The 26471-nt window shown below is 42.7% G+C and overlaps 1 protein-coding gene and 1 pseudogene across 1 annotated transcript in view; one reads left to right on the forward strand and one right to left on the reverse strand.

Moving 5' to 3' along the window:
* Positions 1-26471, reverse strand: part of RYR3 (ryanodine receptor 3) — a 1295770-nt gene that overhangs the window by 765667 nt on the left and 503632 nt on the right. The window contains 1 exon segment of the mRNA XM_063948019.1: positions 24446-24565. Coding sequence (XP_063804089.1) covers positions 24446-24565 — 120 coding nt within the window.
* On the forward strand, positions 20640-20758 carry LOC134981427 (5S ribosomal RNA; annotated as a pseudogene).

Genomic DNA, 26471 nt, shown 5'->3' on the forward strand with positions numbered 1-26471 from the left:
CGGCACTCCGTTTTCTTTTGTATTATCTCCCTGATGGCACCCACCAACTAAGTATTGTTATCAGCATCTGAGTGCGGGTTCACATTCTGGACTATATATATATATATATATATATATATATATATATATATATATATATTTTAGTGATGAGCGGATTCGGTTTTACTCGGTTCTCAAAACGGCATCTTATTGGCTATCCAAAACACGTGACATCTGTGAGCCAATAAGATGCCGTTTTGAGAACCGAGTAAAACCGAGTAAAACTGAATCCGCTCATCACTAATATATATATATATATAATCATTACTGATGAAAAATGAAATAAAGCAACTGAAATTTTAAATAATATATTGCTGTTGTGGAAATCCTGTTGAGTGCCACCTACATCTCTCTATGGGGCAGATGTATTAACCTGGAGAAGGCACAAGGAAGTGATAAACCAGTGACATGTGCAAGGTGATAAATGCACCAGCCAATATGTAAATGAACAGTTAGGATCTGATTGGCTGGTGCGTTTATCACCTTGCACTTATCACTGGTTTATCACTTCCTTATGCCTTCTCCAGGTTAATACATCTGCCCCTGTATTTGTGTCAAGCAATACAGATAACAGGGAAGGCGCCCAGGTAATATTGCTATGTTGTGAGGAGTGCCAATTGTAACTGCATATGTATATATATATATATATATATATATATATATATATATAAATCATACATACCCATCACTCACCTAATTATATCCCAAACTGGATTTCATTTAAAAACAGAGAATGCTAATTTCCAAAATATTGCAATTATTTGTCAAAGCTCACCAACCACTTCATGGTCTTTTCATTCTGGTGAGTCCCTACCATGAGCTTTGACAAATTATTATAATATTTTGGAAACTAACGATCCCAGTTTTTCAATTAAATATAGTTTGGAATTTAATTAGGTGAGTGTTGAGTATGTATGATTGTTTATTTTAATGTTGCGGCTGGCAACGCAGTAGGTTGAGTGGGACTGAAAACAGATTGACCGGTTGAGGTCAGGGCTCTGTGCAAGCCAGTCAAGTTCGTCCACACAACAACACCTCATCAATCCATTTCTTTATAGTCCTTGATTTGTGCACTGGGGCCCAATCATGTTGGAATAGAAAAGGGCCTTCCCCAAACTGTTGCCACAAAGTTGGAAGCATAGCTTTGTCCAAAATGTCTTAGCACGCTGAAGCATTAAGAATGCCCTTCATTGGAGATAAGGGGCCTAGCCCAAACCCTGAAACCCTGGCACCACTGTGGAGCCAACACACCCAACTCCAGAGATGCAGTGCTGCTGCTGCTCCTCTGTCCATCCTTTCTGCGGCTACTCCCAGAATTCTGTGCGATGCGCGATGACATCAGATGTCATCATGCACTACACGGCATTCTGGTAAAGTGGGAGGGTCGGTGATGACTGTGCTGCACTGTATTGAATATAAATAAAACATTTGTGAATGCGAGCAGGCGGGGTGACTGCGGCAACGTTCTTATGGCCACAGTGCCCCGAGCAATAGCCCTGCTTGCCCATCGGCTAGAACTACTTCTGGTTAAACCCCTTACCCTCCCAACATTAACAGCAGCACTCCTCTCCGTGCTGCTCTCTCCCTCCCTGTGTCAATTATTTGACTGTCATGATTAACACTGTGTGCAAAAAAAACGTTTAATTTACCTGGGATTAAAAAAAAATTTACTCTAAGGTGAGCATATACAAACTCTACACAGAAACAATATAAACCTCTTGTTATAACATTTTAAGGGTGCAGTGTAGAGAAGTCAAATCTCTCAATAATATACTACAAGGGTATTTACCCCTGAGTGATTTTTTTTTTTCACAAGATGCTGCGTTTGAAATTATGACGCCATGCTGCTTTGGTTTGTATTATTGCTGAATTTTCACATATATACCTAGCTCAATTATTTGACTTACATGATTACCACTGTGTGCAGAAAATGTTTAATTTACCTGGGATTTTAAAGATCTGACTCCAAGGTGAGCATATACAAACTCCACACAGAAACAATCTAAACCGCTTAAACAACATTCTAAGGCAGGGGTGTCAAACTCAAATTCATCGGGGGCCGCATCAGCAGTTTGGTCCCCATCAAAGGGCCGGTTGTATCTGTAGGTCTATGTGTCCACTCTTTATTATCATAAATTAATGTCACTGCATTCAATTATTACTGTTTTTTGTAATAATGTAAGTAATAACTAGCTCTGAAAGGGGGAGACGCAGAGAGAGAGCGCGAGGGGGGAGACGCAGAGGGGGGAGAGACGGAGAGAGGAGCAGAGAGAGGGGGAGACAGAGAGGGGAAATGGATAGTGAGGAGATAGGGATAGAGAGGGGGGAGAGACGGAGAGAGAAAGGGGGGAGACAGACAGAGAGCGAGAAAGGAGGAGAGACGGAGAGTGGGGGGAGACAGAGAGGAAGGAGATGCATAGAGGGGGATACATGAAGAGAGAGGGGGGGCAGAGGAGCGAGAGAGAGGAGGAGCAGCACTTTCCACTTGTACAACAATAGTATTGCATTTTCCTGCCTGGCATCAGTAGTGCTTACAATCAGGGGCTGTCACTGTGCATGGAGATGGCTGCCAGTGACTCTATGCATCCCTCCCATGAACTTTTGGCGCTGGTGACAATCAGGACCGGGGTGTAACAGCCAGGTGTCCGTGTGAACAGCAATAGAGAGAGGGACTTGGAATAGTTAAACAAGTCGGGCACATGCAGCATTTGAGTCTATGGTGGAGGAGCTGAAAGCAGAGCATCTCCTTCTCCCCCTCCGGCCGGGAGTCGGGACCCGAGTCACTGACTGTGCAGTGACTGTCTTAATGCACAGGGCTCCGGGGCACTGGTGGTGGGCAGACAGGCGCAGCGTTGGTGGCGGCATTAAATGAGTCAGTGAGACTCATTGTAATGCCGGAAGCTCGGGGACCTGAACCAGCCCCCACCGCGGGAACAGTCAGCCCCCCTGTCACCGCTGATTGTAACAGCTCAGAGCTAAAGCAGCATCACCACCCGGAGCTGGCCGCGGGATCACGGAGTACCCAGCCCCGATCCCCGGCTGCGGAACACTGGCAGCTCTCAGACCCCAACACCCTCCTCCAGCCGCAGGTTATCCACTGTCCGAAGCACAACTCACCAAATCGAGGAGAGCTGCGCCATCAAGTCCGCACTGGCAAGGCTCCACCTCCTATTTTTAAAGTTTGCAGCCGGGCCACAGAGCCATCAATCAATCTGGCAGGCTAGGGATTGGCTGCAGCGAAGCGCGTCCCACGGACCCACCCATGTTTGAAATGTGAGTCCGCGGGCCATCAGACGAGGTCTGGCGGGCCGGATTTGGCCCGCGGGCCTTGTGTTTGACACCCCTGTTCTAAGGGTACAGTATTTATTGCTGAATCTTAACATATATAATTAGCTCAATTATTTGACTGCATGATTAACACTGTGTGCATAAAATGTGCATAAAATGTTTTATTTACCTGGGATTTTAAAAATCTGACTCCACGGTGAGCATATATAAACTCCACATAAACAATATAAACCCCTTATTTAAAATTCTAGGGGTGAAATGTAGAGAAGCCATATCTCTCAATAATATACTACAAGTGTATTTACCCCATAGAGATTCTTGCTCATTATGACTAGATACCGCATATTTTCACGCTGGTCAACAAGATGTTAGTTTAAGCTGTCGCATATTATACGTTATTTTGATCTTATCTGTCATCATGTCGCATTGTGCTGTGATGTATTTGTATTTTTAACTAGCATTATTAAAAGTTATATTTAAATGGCCTGTAGTCATTTCGCCTTTACCTCTTTGTAAAGAATCCTTATACGAGGAGAGATAAAACCAAAGGCCAAACTGGGGTATGCTGAACATGTCATGAATAATTAAGGAGGGTGGAGGGCAAAGTGTTATAGCTGTGTAAGCAAGGCTCTTATGAGGGAAATGCCAGGAGGAGGGCTGCATAGATGGGGGCGCTTCTCCCCTTACACCAGCTGGAATACTTTGACCTATTTTATGACTTGCTTCACATAAATAAATAGATAAATAAATAAAGTGATGCACGACACATGAGAAGTACTGTACTGTCTTTTTACCTGAGCAAACAAATAAGGCCGCGGTTACAATCTCCAATCCCCCCCCCCCCCCCCCCCCGCCCCCCTGTACAGAACCATGTGCTTGGGTACTTCATTAAGACATGGCTATGGGTAGGTGCTTCAAAACCCGGCAAGCTGTGCTGTGTAAACGGAAGCTGGGTTGATCTGAAGCGGCTACCGTTCACAGTGTATGGAAGGGCGGTGCTTGGAGATCATGTGATCTCCCAGTGCCACCAGCAATGTCACCAACACGGCAATATGCCGGAGTTGGTGACTGCAGAAGGAAAGGGGGCTGACGTCGGTCGCAGCCATGTAGATCCCACGTTTTAGGTGTAAAAGGGGTTTAAATGAGATGTCTGATTTTCCTCTGATAGTTCACAAACTATGTTGGATTTCACTAATACCCCTTTTCCACTACCTTTAAAAACACGGGTAAATGCGCGGGGACGCGCATCTACCCGTGTTTTTTCCTAGTGGAAACGGCCCCCCCCAGCAAATTCCCGGATCAAGTGATCCGGGAATCCTACCCGGGTATCTTGCTGGGTTGAACACGTGTTCAACCCGGTAAGCTGTGTAGTGTGACTGGGAGCCGTGTCGATGCGACACGGCTCCCGTTCACAGTGAATGGAAGGGCGGCGCTGGGAGATCATGTGATCTCCCAGCGCCGCCCCTGCCGTGTCAGCAGCAGCGTCACCAACCCGGCAATATGCCGGGTTGGTGGGCGCTGTGGGAAAGTGGGCTGTAGCACGGGTCGCACCCGTGTCAGGCTCCCGGCTGCGACCCATGCTACAAGTGGAAAAGGGGTATCACACTCCACTCCCAACCCATCTATTTCACCCATTAGGGTCAGAGGGACAGAGACACTGAGAGACAGAGTCAGTGGGAGGGCTAATGAGAACATAATTAATTGTCTCTCTGGAAAAAATTAAATATATACAAATAAATTACTCCTGATCTCTGTGTGTTGCGTCAAGCAATGGGACAGAATGGAAAAGGAGATAAGAGCAGATGCAAAACAAGTATTGGTATATTTATAAATGGTTTACAGAAAAATTATCATATTATTAAATTATAGAAATCTATTCTTGAATTAAATTAAAAAAAAAAACCTTACACACAGATACTTGGATTTGAACCCCCAAGCAGCTACTATGATATGCAGTGACTTTACCAATACACCACAATGCCTGTAGGTGACAAGCCACTGTCTTTTGACTCCTACATAGTAAAAATAAACTATAACTGACCATTTTACACAGCTGCAGTATATTCTGAAAATACCACCTGCTGTCTGAAAAGCAGTACTGCACTGTATTTCAGCCTCTGTACACATGGCCGGACATCCCAGAGATTATCTCGTGCCATGAATGGTGGAATTTTCAGTAAGGTGTATGTGGACACATCTGTATATATTATATATATATATATATATATATATATATATATATATATACATATACATACATACATACACACACAGGATATACACCCTGACGAAAATGCCGCTATCTGAGCAATGAAACGTTGGTAAACTACCTTTCCTGGTGTGATTATTCTAAGTGCCGCCGTGTGTGGATGCTATATATACACACACACACAGATAGATATATATGTATATATACACACACACACACCCTCACACCATGGAAACTGAAGACCACCTGAACTTCCAGTATCAGAGTATTTCTGAGTTCCAGCTCGGTATTTCCCATCAGGCTTGGATCCGAAAATAAGGCAAAATGTCATCCTCCCAGCGTAGGATCTCTCACGTGTTTTGGACTTGATAATAGTCCCTCCCTGTGTGCCATTTCCCACAGAACGCTGGAGGGAGAGGGTGTGGGGCATGCTGCAGTGTGATTAAGGGCTACTGTGGGGCAGTGGGATACAGTTTCACCCTCATCATCATCATTATTATTATTATTATCAGTGAACGGCTGTGGACTGCAGTAGTCTGATTAAGGACTAATGTCGTGTACTGTGACTGCAATTAAGGGTAGTGGGCCATACTTGCCGACATTCTGGCTGCTCTCTGCGGGAGAGAGCAGCCAGGTCGGCTCAGCAAGGGGGCAGGGGAGGGCTGTGACGTGGGGAGGAGGTGGGCCGGAGGCGGGACGGGCGTCGAGCAGGGGCGGGATGGGGGCAGAGTTTCAGCGGCACATCCTTTAAGCCACGCCCCCGCTCTGTAATGCCGCGATCCCCGGCATTACACTGCAGGGGGCGTGGCTATGATGACGCGATTCAGCAAGAATCGCTTCATCAACTGCCCGGACCGCCCACTTTAGACACTAAGTGGGCGGACGGGCAGGGGGACCCCTGATTCCGGGAGACTTGCCTGCTCTTCCGGGGGGCCGGGAGGGTCACCCGATTTTCGGGAGCCTCCCGGCCATTCCGGGAGAGTAGGCAAGTATGTAGTGGGCTTAACTGACTAACAATATGTAATAATAGAGAAGAGCTACCATGACTGTGATTAGGGCAGTGGGATACAGTGTCACCCTCAGACTCTGTCTCTGGGGATGACAAGTTATAAGTACATCCACGCAAGCTCTATTTGTGGTTTTACTCAACTCTAGACTAGCTTGCGACAGCCCACCCTTACAATATTTGCCGTGGCGACTGTGTGATGTGATGCAAAAATGTGTAAACTGGGCACTCAATATTCCAAAAAAGATCAATTTGCTTGTACCAGAAAAAATAGTCCAGTTATTACTTACAGACCATATTAAATCACCAAGACAGTCTATCTTTGTGCTGTCTTGGTGATAGGATGTTCTGCTGCAAGTCCTGATGATGGTCCTGATTGGACCGAAACGTCACGTCGACTAACTCTCTTTGCACGATTGCACTTTAATATGGTCTGTAAGTAATAAATGGACTATTTTTTCTGCTACAAGCAAATTGCTCTTTTTTGGATTATTGAGTGCCCAGTTTACAATATATATATATATATATATATATATATATATACCCAAGTGCAATTTAGTTTCTTTCTTCTTTCCAGGTTTCTTAGCTTCTCACAATAATATCAATCCAATCACCGGTGAGTAAAATGATCATGGTATGTAATTTACATACTTTGAGTACAACACTTTAACCCTCAACCTAGACAAGTACACGGTTATTTGTCATACTGAAACTGATTACCTCAGGTACCTTATACTATACTGCATGCACTACAGAATGTATGTAAGGAAAAATTAGTCCTTAAACCTTTGACCTGGGTGCAAAGTCTTGGGGCCCTCAAATGTTGTATTCTGATAAATAATGTTTGTGCAGATCTTACCCCCTTGAGGCAGAATCATTGACTGCGATGGTTCAGCTCATTCACTGGCTGAATTGCTTGTGTTGTTGCTGCAGGACGTCCTCCACTATTGCTCCCCCGCTGCATGCACCACAATAGGGGCTAAACAATCTCTCTCTCCTCGCTCTCTGGGGGTAATACTCTTGTTCCACCTCTCTCCAGCCCCCTCCAATGAGTCCTTATGTGAAGGGCTGGCTACTTTATCCTTGCCTCCTCCATCTCCTCCTGCCAGCCAACCATGCGGGTTCAGATCAGGCTGCAGGCACACTGCAATGCCTTGCCTCTCTCCTAGTGAGAGCACATGGTTCTGTCTGTCACTTACAAGTACCTCACAGCTCTCCCTCTGAAGCGGGGCAGTCTTGTTAGACCTGTCCGCACAGGTACCTCATACTTGTCTCTCTCTCTCTCCGCCCCTCTTTCTCTGACTGGACAAATCCCTCACAGCTGTATCACTCCACCCATCTCTTCAACCAGGAGCGTTTTAAGAGAGGAGGGGGCCTGTGTGCAGACCCGGGGTGGGCCTCTTCCTCTCCATGGTGCCGTAGGTTCCGATATTGTACACCGCAAGGTTAGTACAACCCACGCTATGTAACAAAGTACCTCCAATTCACATTATGACATACAAGGGGATATTATGGGCAGTACGGTTGGTGTAACGGTTAGCATTACTGCCTCACAGCACTGAGGTCATGGATTAGATTCCCACCATGGCCCTAACTGTGCGGAGTCTTCCCGTACCTGCGTGGGTTTCCTCCGGGTACTCCGGTTTCCTCCCACAATCCAAGAATATACTGGTAGGTTAATTGGCTTCCAACAAAAATGAACCCTAGTGTGAATGTGTCTGTGTGTACATGTGATAAGGAATATAGATTGTAAGCTCCACTGGGGCAGGGACTGATGTGAATGGGCAAAATATTCTCTGTAAAGCGCTGCGGAATATGTGTTCGCTATATAAATAACTGGTAATAAATATTAAATTGTTTTAAAATCCAGTTGAGTGTCTGTTTTTCCAATCTAATAGACAGGAAAAAACAGACACCCAACCAACTTTTCAAACATTTGAATTCCCCCCACAGTGCCCCCAGTTCATATTATGCCACACTATATTACATCCACTTCATATTTTGCCACATTACAGTGTCCCATTTTATATAATGTAACATTATAATGCCCTCCAGTTAATTTTATAACATATTAAAATGAGCAGATCCAGGAGATCCATAACTAAATATATTGTAGACCCCAAGACAAAAGTTTGTAAGTTTATATATACCAATGGTGAAAAACATATATAACTCAAGTAATTGTGACAGGGAAAGTGGGACCCTCTTAGCTGTGGGTCCCATAGCACCTGCACTTCCTGCACCTATAATTTTTTAACACTATTTCTCTATTTGAATTGCATTTCATTTTTGTATCCCTTTCTCTATAGCTTCGGCTTCCTAAATACTAATTTATTAAAACTACAGTTTTTTCACTGGTATGCTACGCTGGGCTTTCTGGCTTATGCTGGTGTTTTGGGGTGCCACACCCTGCACCTAGATATAGCGCTAGGGACCCCAAATATACAGAGACGCCTTGATGCGGCTTTGGGGCTTATTCACACATTTGCGCAAATATGTGTAACGAAGATCTCTGAATTCTATTATTATGTGGAATTTATATCTGGTTACGGTTATCATTCAGGGTGCTGGGGGAAACAAATGCCTTTTTTTCTTCCTGCACCTATGGTAGCTACGCCCTTGTTTTCAAGGTCAGTGAAATGTGCATGCGCAGCGTACAGCACTAAAGACCACTGCCACCAATAACATCCAACACAGTGTCGCCAACATGTGCATGCATTACATTTAATTCATATATTCACTGTACATTTTAACCAGGGGTTACATCTGTCCCACCTGAGAACGGCTGTGGGCTGCAGTAGTGTCATTAATGGCAACTGTGACTTAACTGACTAACAATAATATGTAATAATAAAGAAGAGCTACTATGACTGATATTAGGGCAGTGGGATACAGTGTCACCCTCAGACTCTGTGTCATCTGTGAAGGGCTGTGGGATGCAGTGTAATTAAGGGTACTCTGACTGTTATAATAAAATAATAATAAAGACGAGCTACTGTGACTGCGGTTAAGGGCAGTGGGATACATTGTCACCCTCAGACTCGGTGAAGGGCTGTGGGCTAAAGCACTGTGATTGTGTCACTGACGGAAAATCATCATCATTATAAAATATAAATAAATCAGGTATGTTGTTATTCAGGCACTGTACTTACAAAAAATAACATTCAGTAGGTGCCACAGTTACTGTTATTAAGACTGCTGTGAGTCGATATGGATCAGTCGATAGAAGAGCAGGAACAGCAACCCAGTACTAGTGCTGTGGCTGCTGCTAGTCATGATAGTACTACAACACATAGTAAAGATGGTCCAGGGGGCAGAAAGTTTAGGAAAGGGCAACTGAAATCTAAATACTGCACAATGTTAAAGAAAGGAGGTAGAGGTGTCACCTTTAAAACAGACAAATCGTTGCCCAAATAAAATAAAAAAAGAACACTTTATCTGGGCATACAATATACAAATATCTGGCAAACCTTGGGGGGAATTCAGTTGTTTGGAAAAAGTTATTGGGCGTCTTTTTTCCCCCTGTCTAAACATGTTTTTTAGACACCCACATGAACAATCATGATTCAGTTGTTGTAATTTTGGGCATCTAAAGCTTGCCTATCTTTAACATGGGGTTGTGAATTAAAACTCAGTTTGAACTGGCACAAAACTGATTAGAAAGCAGAACAAGTTTAAGAATCTTGAAACAAAAAAATTAAATCAGATTTCGAAACAGAATTATTCCAGCGTATCTAATCTATTAATAATAAGCAATTATTTGGACAAGTTAAATATACTCCACTTTTGCAAATGCACATCAAGATGCTATTTGGGTGGATGGTGACAATAATAAATGATTGTTTTTATAAAACAAGAATCTGTAGATGGATACAATATGTACTAGACAACATTATTTGCTTAATGGTGCATTTATTTTATTGCATAAAAAAACGTAATTGTGCTGATTTGTGCATTGATGCTTTCATATTATGCACAGACACATTACACGTTTTCTAAGAAACTGTTCTGATAGTTTTAATTTTGCATACTAAAAACTTGCTAGATAGGGAAGATATACATTCTGATTTGTGCAATGCATATTTTATTGCTAGGTTTGACATAATGCTTTAGGTTAGAAAAACTAAATCCAAATGACTATCATTGTTGGATGTATTTCATACCTGGCCACCAGAGCAATGCATGCGAGTATTATAGGGCCCAACGATGACCAATCATCTTCTATGGATGCTCTGAGGCATATGCACAGTAAAGTCCTGTTTGAGCTTTTATTTCCAAAGGCTTCACTGCTTTTGTATTGACCTCTGCTTGGAGCTGGATTAAAGTGTGTGAGTCTCAGGGCAACTAACTTGTTGGGGTTCTGCCAAATAAAATTGCTTAAATTCAGATCAAGTAATGTCAGAGACACCCACCTAGACCTGCCAGATGATCACAGTTGGCGCCAGCTGGAATGGGTATGATGATCTGACCAGGGTCATATTTAGGGGTGAGGGCATCCCTGGGCACAGCAATAACGGCCATCACTACGTACTTCATTATATTATTTTTATTGGTTGGTTATAAACCCTCATTTGATAATAGCCAGTTTAATAGAATTTAAAAACCCCATTAACTATGACTTTTTGTAAAATTATAAATACATATTTATTAAGTAGGATAGCTTACATGGACAGTATGTGCATGTCTTACCAATTTACACAACATTCTAGATGGTAAATGGTACAGCAGTGAAAATATTTTGCTGAAACTGGTACTTTTTGGGTTGACAATACCTACACAAGCATCCAAGTACCGCCCCCAAACAAGTGCAGCCCCTAGGCCTGTGCCTCACGTGCCTAATGGGAAGTTCGTCACTGGATCTGACTACAACAGTGCTGAAGCACTCACGCAGCACTCTACACTTCAACAGAAGAAGGCCTAGATTTATCAAGTCTTGGACAGTGATATATTGCACAATGTTAAAGTACCAACCAATCACCTCCTGACATTTTTTTAAACACAGCCTATAACATGGAAGTTAGGAGCTGATTGGCTGGTAATTTATCACCGTGCTATTTATCACTCTCCAAGGCTTGATAAATGGGGGCCTAAGTGTGTAATACCTTCAAGTTCTACATACATACAAAGTAGAAAGACTCCAGCACTTTATATTGCTGGTGGGGCTGCAGTATACATTGAGCTAGCATGGATCCCTTAATATATTGCATGACACGCATCATGTTGTGGAAATCAGGGGAATTTTGATGTGTGGGTGCCACATAGTAACTGGTCCAGTTTCATCACCTATAATCCGGCTGCACGGGTGTAAATTCATCCCAGTTCCCCACAAGCAAGTTGGAGTTTGATATCACCACCGGATGTGGATCATAGGGTCGACTGTAACTAGGTCAACTGTCATTAGGTTGACCACTGTTGGTCGACAGTGACTAGGTTGACACTCCGAAATAGGTCGACACGGTCATTAGGTCGACCTTGTAAAGGTCGACATTGGAAAACGTCGACATGAGTATTTCATATTTTTTGGTGTCGTTTTCTTTGTAAAGTGAACAGGAATCCCAATTAGTGCACCGTATCCCCTCGCTCCGCTACCGCTTCGCTCAGCATGGGTTACTATTCCCAATCGTAGTCCACGTGGATCTTAAAGTATGAAAAAGTTTTTAAAAAAAAGAAAAAAAATAAGATTTTACTTACCGGTAAATCTATTTCTCGTAGTCCGTAGTGGATGCTGGGGACTCCGTAAGGACCATGGGGAATAGACGGGCTCCGCAGGAGACAGGGCACTTCAAGAAAGAATTAGGACACTGGTGTGCACTGGCTCCTCCCTCTATGTCCCTCCTCCAGACCTCAGTTAAGGAAACTGTGCCCGGAAGAGCTGACAGTACAAGGAAAGGATTTTGGAATCCAGGGTAAGACTCATACCAGCCACACCAATCACACCGTATAACTCGTGATAAACGTACCCAGTTAACAGTATGAACAACAACAGAGCATCAGATAAACCCTGATGCAACCATAACATAACCCTTATGTAAGCAATAACTATATACAAGTATTGCAGAAGAAGTCCGCACTTGGGACGGGCGCCCAGCATCCACCACGGACTACGAGAAATAGATTTACCGGTAAGTAAAATCTTATTTTCTCTAACGTCCTAGTGGATGCTGGGGACTCCGTAAGGACCATGGGGATTATACCAAAGCTCCCAAACAGGCGGGAGAGTGCAGATGACTCTGCAGCACCGAATGAGCAAACACAAGGTCCTCCTCAGCCAGGGTATCAAACTTGTAGAACTTTGCAAAAGTGTTTGAACCCGACCAAGTTGCTGCTCGGCAAAGCTGTAATGCCGAGACCCCTCGGGCAGCCGCCCAAGAAGAGCCCATCTTCCGTGTGGAATGGGCTTTCACTGATTTTGGTAGCGGCAATCCAGCCGCAGAATGAGCCTGCTGAATCGTGTTACAGATCCAGCGAGCAATAGTTTGCTTTGAAGCAGGAGCACCCAGCTTGTTGGGTGCATACAGGATAAACAGTGACTCAGTTTTCCTGACTCTCGCCGTTCTCGCCACATAAACCTTCAAAGCCCTGACCACATCTAGCAACTCGGAATCCTCCAACTCACGAGTAGCCACAGGCACCACAATAGGTTGGTTCATATGAAAAGATGACACCACTTTTGGCAGAAATTGCGGAAGGGCCCTGTCCATATGGAAAACCAGATAGGGGCTTTTATGTGACAAAGCCGCCAATTCTGACACACGCCTAGCTGAAGCCAAGGCTAACAGCATGACCACCTTCCACGTGAGATATTTTAACTCCACAGTTTTAAGTGGCTCAAACCAGTGTGATTTCAGGAAACTCAACACCACGTTAAGATCCCAAGGTGCCACTGGAGGCACAAAAGGGGGCTGAATATGCAGCACTCCCTTAACAACGTCTGAACTTCAGGAAGAGAAGCCAGTTCTTTTTGAAGGAAAATAGAGAGGGCCGAAATCTGGACCTTAATGGAAAGAAAGAAAGAAAGAAAGAAAGAAAGAAAGAAAGAAAGAAAGAAAGAAAGAAAGAAAGAAAGAAAGAAAGAAACAAAAAAAGAAGAAAGAAGAAAAAGCAGAAAGAGAAGCCACGGACGTCTGACGGCCGTGCAAAAGAGCTAAATAGTCGCTGATTGCCAGATGAAGATGCCAGAAGCCCTGGTGAGCTGGAGCCCACCAGGTGAAGAAAGAAAGAAAGAAAGAAAGAAAGAAAGAAAGAAAGAAAGAAAGAAAGAAAGAAAGAAAGAAAGAAAGAAAGAAAGAAAGAAAGAAAGAAAGAAAGAAAGAACAATATGCAACTTTATGAATAAACATAAGTTTAATACACTTTTATTGATATTAGAATGACGTTTTTTTCACAGCCTGAGTGTGGTTTCTTTAGGTAGTGGAGTTGGAAATACATTACTAAAGATTCAAATAAAATAGTAAGATGTTCATGCTTAATCACCCATTCATTATCATAAATGTAACTATAAAACTAGTCCCTGCTCTGGAAAGAAGATAGAATGGGAAGTCCAATAGTTTTATTTTAGGTTTAGTGCCCTTTAATATATATTCAATAGATGCATGTTATTTCATTTGTGATTTCAAATAGTATTTTTTGGATTTTTGACATTTGGGTGACAGACAAATCTAGAGTGGGATCAGAACATGACAAAAGGAAATAAATGATGAAATGGGTCAAAGCTCTAAAAAGCTTTTTAATGTTCATGCTGAAACAAATAATGCAAATACACAATTCTGAAAAATTAAATTGGAGTGGCTAAACTAAAACAAAAAAAGGACAGCAGGTTTTATTTCTAAAAAGGGAAAAAAAAAACTATTTTTTTTTAAATGAGATCAAAATGTAATGACTAGCACATTCCCAAGTAGAGTACGGCGGAATAACAGTTGGTGGGGAAAGTGGCTACTGTCAGGTAACATCATTATCAGGCTCCAATAATAAATAAAGCAGTAACTGGCAACTCATAATTCTATTCAGATACACACAAAACCTTAACATCATATCTGGGTGCCCTGGGCAAGAGCGAGTACCCCCATAATACCCACACACAGCAGTGACCACCATACAACGCATAAAGCATTGCGGTGTACGGGGGATTGCATGCTCCTTCGGATGCTAGCGATGTACGCTTGGTTTGATGTGCTGCACGTCCAACCAAGCATTGTCACTAGTCAGCTGTAGTATGCTAATGAAGGACGGAACTGGCTTCATTAGCATCGCCCCAGTGTGTACACACGATCTGGTGGCTGACGGGGATCGTCGTTCTAGTATGTACCCGGCTTTAGGTGGGGTACACATTAGCTGATATATTTGAGACAATGTCATTTTGAGGCATATTGGAATAACATATCGTCCACATCGCATAGTGTATACGCTCAATCGTGTGTTCACGTCTCATCTGATGTACTGCACGTGAGATGGGCCAAACCCACTGACATGCAGGATGGTAGGATATACAGCACGGCCGCACACCGGATCGTGCAGTGTATATATATATATATATATATATATATATATATATACACACACACAACAATAGGAGAATCGGCGCCAGGGGGTCGTATCAACACCCAATTTTTTAACCCTTGAATGGTTAACAATGTTTAAAACAAAGTAATGACATGTTCCAACATATAAAATTTATTAAAAGACATCTCGAATGACTGGAACGTACAGTTGTTTATACGAACAGTAAAATGCGATAAGACTCGTTCATACATGCTTGGTGGGAAATCCCATATATCAACGGGGCTTTCTGGTATACAGCCAGTTTGTCCTTATAGTGAGAACTTGTAAAAGAAAAATTCGGATACCCAGGTACAGAGAAATCACTTAGATAGGGAACCTTTCAGTGAATCTGCAACAGAAGCTCAGTTCCAGTCATCCGAGATGTACCCCTGATTAAGTCTTTTGTATAAGATGAAACGCGTTGGGTTATCTGTATTGTGATGTTATCTCCGAACAAACTATAAGGAGAAGGAGGAGACTGTTGTCAATCACCTACAATTGTATTCAACGCTAAGAGTCATACTGCTTAAAGTGTGGAATAACACATCTCCTCTGTATCAATATTGATTTTGAAGTTATTATGTATTTTAATAAATTTTATATGTTGGAACATGTTATTGCTTTGTTTTAAACATCGTTAACCATTCAAGGGTTAAAAAATTGGGTGTTGATACGACCCCCTGGCGCCGATTCTCCTATTGTTGTATATGGTGACAGTCCTTACTAAGTATACCAGTTAGCGCAGAGGGAGAGTATTTGTTTGATATATATATATATATATTTCCATCAGGCATTGAGTCACCTGAAATACATATATTTCCATCAGGCATTGGGTCACTAGAAATACACATCATTCGGATATGTACTTGGCTTTAAGCTTATGTTTTCAGTGTTGATTTTCACTTTCAGATGCCTCTAATTAATTGGCCCTTAAATATTCTCCTGCAACTTTAACTAAATACGTTTCTTTACTTTTGTGGCTTCCTCGTCTACATTTTTTTTTTAAACTCTTTATTTTGAGAAAGTGGAATGCACAATTGTACAACGGCAAAAACAAAAAGCAGTGTCCAAGTTCAACAGTATACCATTAAATGTTGTACAATAAAAGTTTACAACAAATCGTAAAACAAGTTTGTCAAGTCCACTTATTTTTACAATTTTTTCCAGAAAGAAACTACCAAACACGGATATAACGATTGATGAAATTAAGGAAAGGGAATGGGAAAAGGGAAAGGGGGGGGAAAGGGGGGGGGGGGGGTGAACAAAACCATTGAGAACTTCATTAAACACAAGGCCAGTTAAGGGAATCATCAAAGAATCGAGTCTTACAACAAGATTTAAGTCAGAATTTACAGGGTGCCTGGAAATTGTCTATGAAAATATCAATACCAGGGACTCCAAGTTTCTAGGAATATATTCACTGAATCGTGTAGCAGAGTAGTAATGTATTCCATTGAAGCCACAAACCAAATTTTATTAATTACAGCTTGTAAAGGTGGAGCAGCCTGTTTCCAATGAGCTGCTATTAAAAGCCTGATATTAAAAATTGAATTAAGAATGTGGTTACATAGTTTACTCAGGGAACCTGTTATCCCTTCTGGCGTTTTACAGAGCAAAGCCTGTAAGGGTTTATGGGAAGAGAGGTATTGAGGACTCTACCTAGAAGATTAAAAATATCTCTCCAATAAGATCTTATCACTGGACAGTCCCACCACATATGTAAGAGTGAGCCTTTGGCTCCGCATTGTCTCCAACATAAATCCGACCTCAATGAAAATATATTATGTAATCTTACAGGTACATGTACCAGCTTGAATAGACTTTAAAAGCATTTTCTTTGAGATTCATATTTATAGATGTTTTAGCAACTGTACCACTAATCTCTGACCATTCCTCCTCCTCTAAATTCCTCCCCAAATCCCGTTCCCATGCCAATTCAAATGGTTCCTTGGGGAGGGTCGACTAAGAGAGAGTATAGGATTGAGATAACACCCCTACGCTCTTGGTTATAAATACACAACCGTTCAAATGGCTTAGGTGGTCTGGGCTTGCTAGACTTGTTTAAGGAATGCACAAAGCTGGTAATCTGCAAATATTCAAAATAGCTTGTGTTCTGGAAACCATATTTTTCACATAACTCCAAAAAATGTTGTGAGGCAAATTCTCCTGAGATGTGTAAAAACCCAGTTATTCCCACCGAGACCCAAGAATGCATGGAGGACGAAATACAACCCAAGGGGAAGTGGGGATGATGCCCAAGAGGGGTCAAAGGGGATAGGTAGGGTGCTAAATCACACTTCTTGTTCAAGCTGTCCCATGTTCTCAGCACAGATTGCACATAACGAGTATCACATACCGAGGTCAGTCTCAAATGTGGGGGTAGCCATGGAATAAAGCTGAACAAATGATGATTAATAATAACTTTCCAGAGACACCCACTTCTTACAACCCACCAGGGTGTGCCATGCATCAATGTGGCTCAGTTGTGTGGCTTGAAAATATCGTTCAAATATGGGGAGACCTAAGACACCATTATTTGTTTTTAGAGCAGGGGTGGGGAACCTCAGAGTAATTTTTTAAGTTGAGAATTTTTGTATGGCCCCCGAAGGATTTTATAAATAGCCAAATGGCCCTTGGTAGAAAAAAGGTTCCCCACCCCTGATTTAGAGAGACACATTCTCCGAAGTCTGGGTTTTTAATTTGACCATATAAATTTACCGCACAGAGATTACACGGTGCGGAGATAAGAGCCTGGGACTATTATGGGTGATTCAGACCTGATCGCTGGGCTGCAAACTTTGCTGTCCTGCGTTCAGACAGTTGCCGCCTTCGGGGGGAGTGTAAATTCGCCGTGCAAGTGTTTGATCGCATGTGTCCGCCGAGCTGCAAAAATCCACTGTGTGCAGTCTCTTTGCAACCTATAAATGACGTCAGCTGAGGTCAGTTTTGGTGTGCTGCAGCTCTGTTTCATTGGTGTATGTCAGTATATAAGGTGAGATTTTCTTGTAACGTATATTCCTGATGACGATTTTTCTTTAATAAAACCGAAAAGTAGAAGTTTTATATGGACTTTGATTATTTACCTGTGAGTGCCGCCTTCACAAACTTCTGTATGCATCTTTTAAGAAGGCAGCGGGTCATTTGAATTGAAGGAAGCAAGGAGTGCCGGTTTCACGCATACACTATATACATATATTAACAGAACCAGAAATATCCCTTTTAGACAAAGGACTAACATTTGCACCAACAGAAGGTCTTAACAAGTTTGATACATTCATAGATCTGAACAAATTTGTCAGAAAATTGACGCTGAAAAGATACTTCTTAAAGAAAGAGGATGCAGTCATAGCGAATTATGAAAGCCGCTCCAAATCAGGTCTAAAACCAACCTCAAAGTACTACCCTTTAGAGTCCAAAGGGAGTAACATCAGTATGTTTTACGAACTAGTAAAAAAGGACCTGTGTGACATGGACCAGGAGAACAATAAAGAGAAGAATCTTAACAACAGAGAAAGTGAGGACCTGAAAAATTTACAGAAGAACAAAGGGATAATTATAAAACAAGCTGACAAAGGAAGGGGATGGTCATCATGGATCGGGTCAAATACATTGCAGAGGCAGAAAGACTACTATCAGATGGAAAGCCTTACAAAAAGCTTACTGGAGACCCGAAGGATGATTACATTGAAGAATTGAGGACACTTATTACATGGTTTAAGAACAGTAATTATTACCAAAGAGGAGTACCAATTCTTAATTAGATCAGACCCCACTACCCCCATCTTCTATTTTTTACCTAAAATTCATAATAGCTTGGACAACCCGCCCAGAAGACCTATTGTGGCGGGTATAGACTCACTTAGATCTAATCTATCTGAATACACTGATGTCTTTTTAAAGGATCTCCCATCATATCTCAAAGATACCACATCGGTATTGAGCCTTCTGAAAGATATTGAGTGGAAGGACTCATACATGTGGGTCACAATAGACGTCCAAACACTTTACACATGTATTGAACATGAGAAGGGAGTAACAGCTTGTAAGGAATTTTTGGACAAAGATGACACATTAACAACCAACCATAAAATTGTTATCTGTGACATCATGCATTTTATTCTTCATCATAATTACTTTAAATTCCTGAACCAGTTTTATCTGCAGCAGTGCGGCACTGCAATGGGTACTATTTTTGCGCCCAGTTTCGCAAATCTTTTTATGGGATGTTGGGAGAAAGCTTTTATATATGATCATCAGGATTTTAAAAGTAACATTGTTTTTTATCGGAGGTACATTGACGATATTTTAATAATCTGCGATGGAGACATTGAACGTTTTAACCAATTTCTTAAACACATTTGCACCAATGAAATGAATCTTGCTTTTACATCCAACATGAACAAGGAGCACATCGAGTTCTTGGATTTGATTCTCACAGGAGAAAATGGAAAAATTACTACAAAAAATTTCATTAAACAAGTGGATACCAACAGTTATCTCCACTGTAAGAGCAATCACCTGAAGAGTTGGAAAAACAACATTCCATTCTCCCAATTTAGTAGAATCAAAAGGAATTGCAGCAAACCAGAGGATTGCCAATCACAGCTAGAGTTGTATAGTAGCAGATTCAAGCAAAAAGAATATCCAGACACCATCCTAAAAGAAGCCATCACCGGAACTAATGAGGTTGAAAGATCCGAATTGTTAGAATACAAAACAAGGGAGAAAACAAAAATTTCGACGGCTTTTGTAACAACCTTCAACAGGCACGAGAAATCCATCCGAGAATAGTTTAGGAACCATTGGAGAATATTGCTCATGGATCCTATTCTTAAAGAAATCCTCCCTCCTACTATCCTGAAATAGTATTCAAAAAATCACGGAACCTTAAGGATTATCTTGGCCCCAAGTATGCTGAGGACCGACCAAGAAAAAGACCATACTTGGCCTAAATGTGTGGGCTCTTATAAATGCGGGCGATGCAACGTATGCAGATATCTACACCCCAACAGGAAAACCTTTAGGGACATGGAGAAGAAGAAGGAATATAAAATCAAGGATTATATGAACTGCAATACTCAATCGGTCATATACCTCCTGGAATGTGACTGTGGCAAACAATACATCGGGAAGACAAAGAGACCGCTGAAGTTGAGGATACAGGAACACGTGAGGAACATCAGGAATAAAGTGGAGAGCCATGCTGTCTCCAAACATTTCACCTCAACACATGACTCCAATCCAGAAGCCCTGACATTCAAGGTCATCGAATTGGTAAAATTGGGAGAAAGAGGAGGAGATCTCGCCAATAAACTGTCACGACACGAGATGTTTTGGATATTCCAATTACAGACATTACAGCCAAAAGGATTCAATGACAACTATGAGATCGCTCCCTTTTTATGAAATACGGTATAAAAACCTAATTTACCTCCCACCGCTCCCCCCCGCCCTCCGTCAGTGTTACAACAATTAATGTTCAACATTTTAGAATAAACAAAACACTGTAGCAATTAGATAATTTTAAGAGTTGGAGTGAGAACCCAGAAGGCACAACGCCGTTACAGTCACACCACGCTGGAAATGCCCAAACACGTTCGATCTTGGAAGCCAAGCAGCGTTGGGCCTGATCAGTACCAGTAAGGGGGACCATCTGGGAAGATCAGGTACTGTATAGCACGTGAATTAATAGTGGCCTGAGAAAGGTGTACACTCTATGTGATATAAATTTAGAGATACACTATATTTAGAATAAAATTCATGAATTAAGAGTAATCAGCACAGGGGTGTATATAAGCACTGATAGATATATACACCTCACTCCTTTAGCACACTCACCACATATTATTAAATTAATAAGCACGAGCACTTTATAAAGATAAGAGAATCTCAGCACTTTGTATATATAAATAAATATATAATCCTGGGTCACTCACATAATATAAACAAGCACTTGCACTTTTAATTAAGTTATTATTTATAAAAAATATCATTATGATATCACTATCCATCTGGAGCTGCTAATATGTTAACTTGAATGGATACTTTAATTGATCATGCACTTCTGATATAATTTATCTCTATTTTTATATGGAATGATTGACATGAATACCGGGGCTTTGATATACATGATGCACTACCAGAAAATGGCCACCGCAGCGTGAAGATTTATGGACAAAATCCTACCAAATATGGCCGCCGGGATAAGACATAACAAAACAGAGACTTTCTCCACCCCTTAATTACAGCCGCCAGGAGCATACATTGAGGACTGCGTGATAACACTGTGCCGCCGCGGGCGCATGCGCGGACACAACCTGAAGTGGGGCGGAAATGACGAACCGCGTCCTCAGTCACCTGAAGTGTCGCGGAAGTGTCGCAATTATACTGTTTGAGACTGCTAATAATGTTTTTAAGAACTTTTTAACCTCAGAACACACTCGTTTTTAATATAGAAGTAGCTCCCAAAAACCTGGTACCTATTAGACTGCACTAATAAACAGATTAGAAGCATTTATTATATAATTGCATCACATGACTCCCTGTGAAGTTGCAACCCTCCCACCAAGCCATATGGCTATAAATAGACTTGCAGGCCCATTGTGTCCCTACCCCTTGAAGAAGTCTTATGAGACGAAACGCGTTGGAAAACCTTTACCTACCTCATTTAAGATCAGGAAAACTTTATTTTTACTTGTTCTTATTGTAGTTTTATATATTCATTTAAGTGCTTTTAGTTCAGTTGTGTTTTTATTGTCCCATTTTTTTATATGTTTCTGTTATGTATAACTAATACCTTTTAATATAATTGGCAATTTTACACTTGTCACTTTGACACCGTGGTCGCTATACATCCCTCATCCCTCCTTTTTTCTTATATATATATATATATATATATATATATATATATATATATACACACACACACACACACACACACACACATACACACATAAATATACACACACGACTTACAGAGCTATATAGAAAATGCTCTCAGCTGGTCTACAGGGACCAGAACCCCAGTGCTGCAAGTATGGCGGTACGGGGCGGTACTACGTTCCGGTTAGAAATTCCCAGCCGGTATGCAGTACCACTAGGCCGCCACCTTGCAGACACAGCGTCGGAGAGAGGAGAGTGCCTCTCCTGCCTGCCGTCAGTCAGTCTGCCCACACTGGCATTCTGGGAAGGTGGGGGGAAAGACATCACTGTACTGGAGAGGTGCATTGGGACTGGGAGTTTCTAGTGGGAGGCGGGGCTGCTCGGGCAGGCAAGGGGACAGCTCCGGACCTGTCCTGCTTCTTCCTTCATTCAATGTCCTGGCTCCTGGATGACCATGCAGCGCAGCGGGGTACTCTCCATCACCAGCGATGCGCTCCGTCCACAAGGCACACTCTGCACACACCTAGTTACGGCCCTGTCTCCAGCTGTTGTAAAACTGCTAGTCCTAGCATGCCCTGCCACAGTTTTGCTTTTATGGGATGCTAAAACTGTAGCAGGACATGCTGGGATATGTAGTTTTACAACATCTGGAGAGCCACAGGTTGGCCTGGCCTGCTCTAAACATTCAAGTGTTCCTCTAAGATTTAAATTTCTGAATCAATCTCTTAAGAATAAGATGTATACACATGGTACGATTTTTCCTCCGATGTGGACTATATAGTCCATATCGGATGTAAATATAGTGCGTATCGCACCATGTGTATGCACCTTGCAATGCCGATGCACGGCCCCGTGGGATCAGCATCGTAAGGAAATATAGTGGTTACAGGCAGGGCCAATATTGCCTATATCGGAGGCTCATGTCTCCAGTGTCAATATAGTCAGTGTAGGACGCCACCAGTGGTGCAAGTACAAATATTGTCTTAGTGGTACTGAGGGCCTAAAAATGGGCGTGGTCATGTGTTGTGAGGGGCATGACAACACGCTGCTAGTGGGAGTGGCTTACATGACACTAGCGGCGTGGCAACACGACACAGCCCCTTTTTGTTGGAATCTGGAGGCAAGGCTAAAAATGTATAGTAATGCCTCCAGTATAATAGAAATATATAGTAATGCCTCCAGCATAATAGAAATATATAGTGATATCTCCAGTATAATAGAAATATATAGTAATGCCCCCAATTTAATAACAATATATAGTAATGCCTCCATTATAACAGGAAAATACAGCCACTATCGCACTCCCAATAACCCTGACAAAGTGGGAGGAGCAGTCATGCTGCCAAGCACCATGGTCTTGTTGCTGTGTGGCACATTATAATTGTGGTAAGGGCAAAGTGTGTGGCAGGTGGTACTGCGTACCCGTTGCCAAATTCTTAAGGGTACTCTGTACCCGAGCGTACCCGCATACTTGCCCCGCTGGACACCACACTGGTTGCACTGTGTGTATGCAGCTTTAACCTCTCTATGCTATTCTACCAGTTCATGTGTTATCTTTCTATATTCAAAACAACCTCTGACATTATATGGTGGCACATTGGTTAACAGTGTTGGCCCAGCATTTGGGTCAGATGTTAGATTCTGACCTGAATGCTGGGCCCTGATTGTGTGTTTCCTCCCACAGTTGTAAAACATACTGGAAAGTGGCTTCTTGCAAGCTAGTAATCACACTTTGCAGAATAAAATCTTATATTTTTCATTACTTGTGACATTAGGCGCACTGGTCCACTATTTAGCATGGAGCTCCACTCATCGGTTGGAGCAGACTTCTGCTTCTACATCTTGCTCCACAAACCAATAAGCTTAGGAAGACAACAGTAGGCATGCTACGTCACCCAGTGGTGCCGAGAGAGAGGGGGAGAGGGTACAAATTACCCGGGCCCAGGTCTGATAGAGGGGCCCAGTGAGTGCCTAGTAGGGGCCCCAGGGCTCCTTCCCCCTTAACTGGCAGCAGCAGCTCTTCTCCTCAGCCCAGCACACTCTACTGTGTGCTGGGCTGTAGTGTGGCCATGGAGGCCCTTAAAATACTATTTTTTTCTGTTTTGTTTTTTTTAAATCTAAGGGTGCATGACCACGCCTCCTTTGGTTAGGCCACCCCCCAAAAAAGTACCTAGGCCCAGCCATGCTCTCTACTGCCCTGACGTCACCTGCACTTTGCAAATGAGACCCAGTAGAAGCAAGCATGCTGTGTGCTGGATGAATGGTAATGAGAATGAAACATATCCATACATCATTAATTTATTACATAAATTAGGAAAGCACAATGGACCAATATAAATGACAAAGCAGCATATCTATTAGCTAAAACATGAACCATCGTCTATAGGTGCCCAGTTAATATTTCTCAGAATGTTATGGGTCATACATTATCAGTTTTATGTGTTCATTTGGACTGGACAACATGAAACAGAACATTTTCTTACTTTGGCTTCTGATGTTGGTTCCAGGAAGCATAGTCGATTCCCCAGTCCCTCTGCTGCCAAGCAAAATTTCCTTTGCTCCTTATATATGTTAGCGACACACTGTAGGACAACTTCATCATCCTATGTAACAAAAAAGTAGAGGTCAATAAATAATAAAGAAATTTACACTTGCACAGTAAATAAAACATGTCATTAGGCAAATTACATTTTAGGGGTTTCATCATAAATTCACTTATTGTACTGTATTACTAATAGGCTGAAAAAAAAATCCCATCACTCGGAGCAGATACAGAAGGCTGGGGGCCGTCCCGCATGCGGACTGTGCCGCACAGCGGCTGTGACAGCAATTTAATTGCAGTCGCAACAACGGTGGATCTCCTCCTGCTTTCGAGGCCTGGCTGTGAAGGCAAGGCGGACCAAAAACAGCGCTGACCCGCCCCCATTCGAAGCGACCTGTCCTGAGAACACCTCTGCCTGATAATCAGGCAGAAGCATTCACAGCCAATGTGATACAATTGCATTGGCCAGGCGCAAACGCGCAGGACGCGACCTGTGCATGCGCATTGGAACTTTCTAGGACAAATATTGCGATATGACCTCAATAAAAGGCAATGGGGGGGGTCATTCAGAGTTGATCGCTCGCTAGCAGTTTTTAGCAAACGCATTGTCGCTGCCCACCGGGGAGTGTATTTTTGCTTTGCAGAAGTGCGAACGCCTGTGCACCAGAGCGTCTGCAAAATCTTTTTGTGCAAAACAAGACCAGCCCTGTAGTTACTCTTCGTGTGCGTTGATTCTAACGACGGAGGGACGGCTTTTGACGTCACACACCCGCCCAGCGAACGCCCAGCCACGCCTGCGTTTTTTCTGCCACGCCTGCATTTTTCTAAGCACTCCCTGAAAACAGTCAGTTGACACCCAGAAACGCCCACTTTCTGTCAATCACCTTGCAACAGTATGTGCGATTGGAATCGTCGCTAGAACCAGTGCAAAACCACAATGGACTTTGTACCCGTACGACGCACCTGCGCATTGCGGAGCATACGCATGCGCAGATTAGCCATTTTTCTCACTGATCGCTACGCAGCGAGCAACGGCAGCTAGCGATCAACTCGGAATGACCCCCATGATGCGATAGTATTAAGTGACTGATATATGTCAATATATACATACTGAAATGTACTTTAAGTAAATCTATTGTGTGCACCTGCTCTTATCCATACAGCAGAAGGAAAGGGGTAACCTACATTTCCTAGAATTATATCTGCTAGAAATGACAACCCTGCATAACCTCAAAAGCAAGCAACTCCTGAATGCCAATTTATACCCCTTCAAATTCCCAGGTTTTTGCAGGTGAACACGCATAAATGCAAACTACCTGGGAATTTACCAAGGCCAGGCTGAGGGTTGGGAATTTGCCGGCTTGATAGACCCTTCAGTTTCAGTCATGGGAAAACATTGTATTAACCCCAATTTTGAGTTTCCATATATTGGGACCCTCACGTGCGTCCTGAAAGGTGGAGCAGCCTCAGAGCACGGACTAGTTTTCAGCATTTGGGGGCATGCTCATCGCTTCCTGAGCAGCTGGGCAGCCTCTGAATCACCTCCCTGCATGGTATAGTTACTGTGCGCACAGCATGTACTCAGGGATCACACGGTGCTTTGCAGAGCAGAGCATTGGGTGATAAAAGACTCCTCCAACCTCCACCTGCCCGAGGGACACTGCGGATCGTGGGTGGGACAGGGTCCGAATACAAGGACTGTACTGCAGGAATCTGGACAGTTGGGACTTATTAACTGTTTTGTTTTTCACAAAGCTGTACACAGGGACGTGCAGGCAGGGGAGGCAGTGCGTCCCCTGTCATAATGATTAAAATAATAAAAAGAAGATATTTATAACAAAGTCTGTGATAAATATATTCTTTTATTATTTTAATAATCTCCCCCTCGTGAAAATGTTAGGCTGGGAGGCAGCGGGAGAGGTGCCTCCCGCACCTAACATTAAAGTCCGGGCAGCAGGGGGCGGGCA

The sequence above is a fragment of the Pseudophryne corroboree genome, chromosome 12 (assembly GCF_028390025.1).
Source record: "Pseudophryne corroboree isolate aPseCor3 chromosome 12, aPseCor3.hap2, whole genome shotgun sequence".
In the NCBI taxonomy this organism is placed as follows: domain Eukaryota; kingdom Metazoa; phylum Chordata; class Amphibia; order Anura; family Myobatrachidae; genus Pseudophryne; species Pseudophryne corroboree.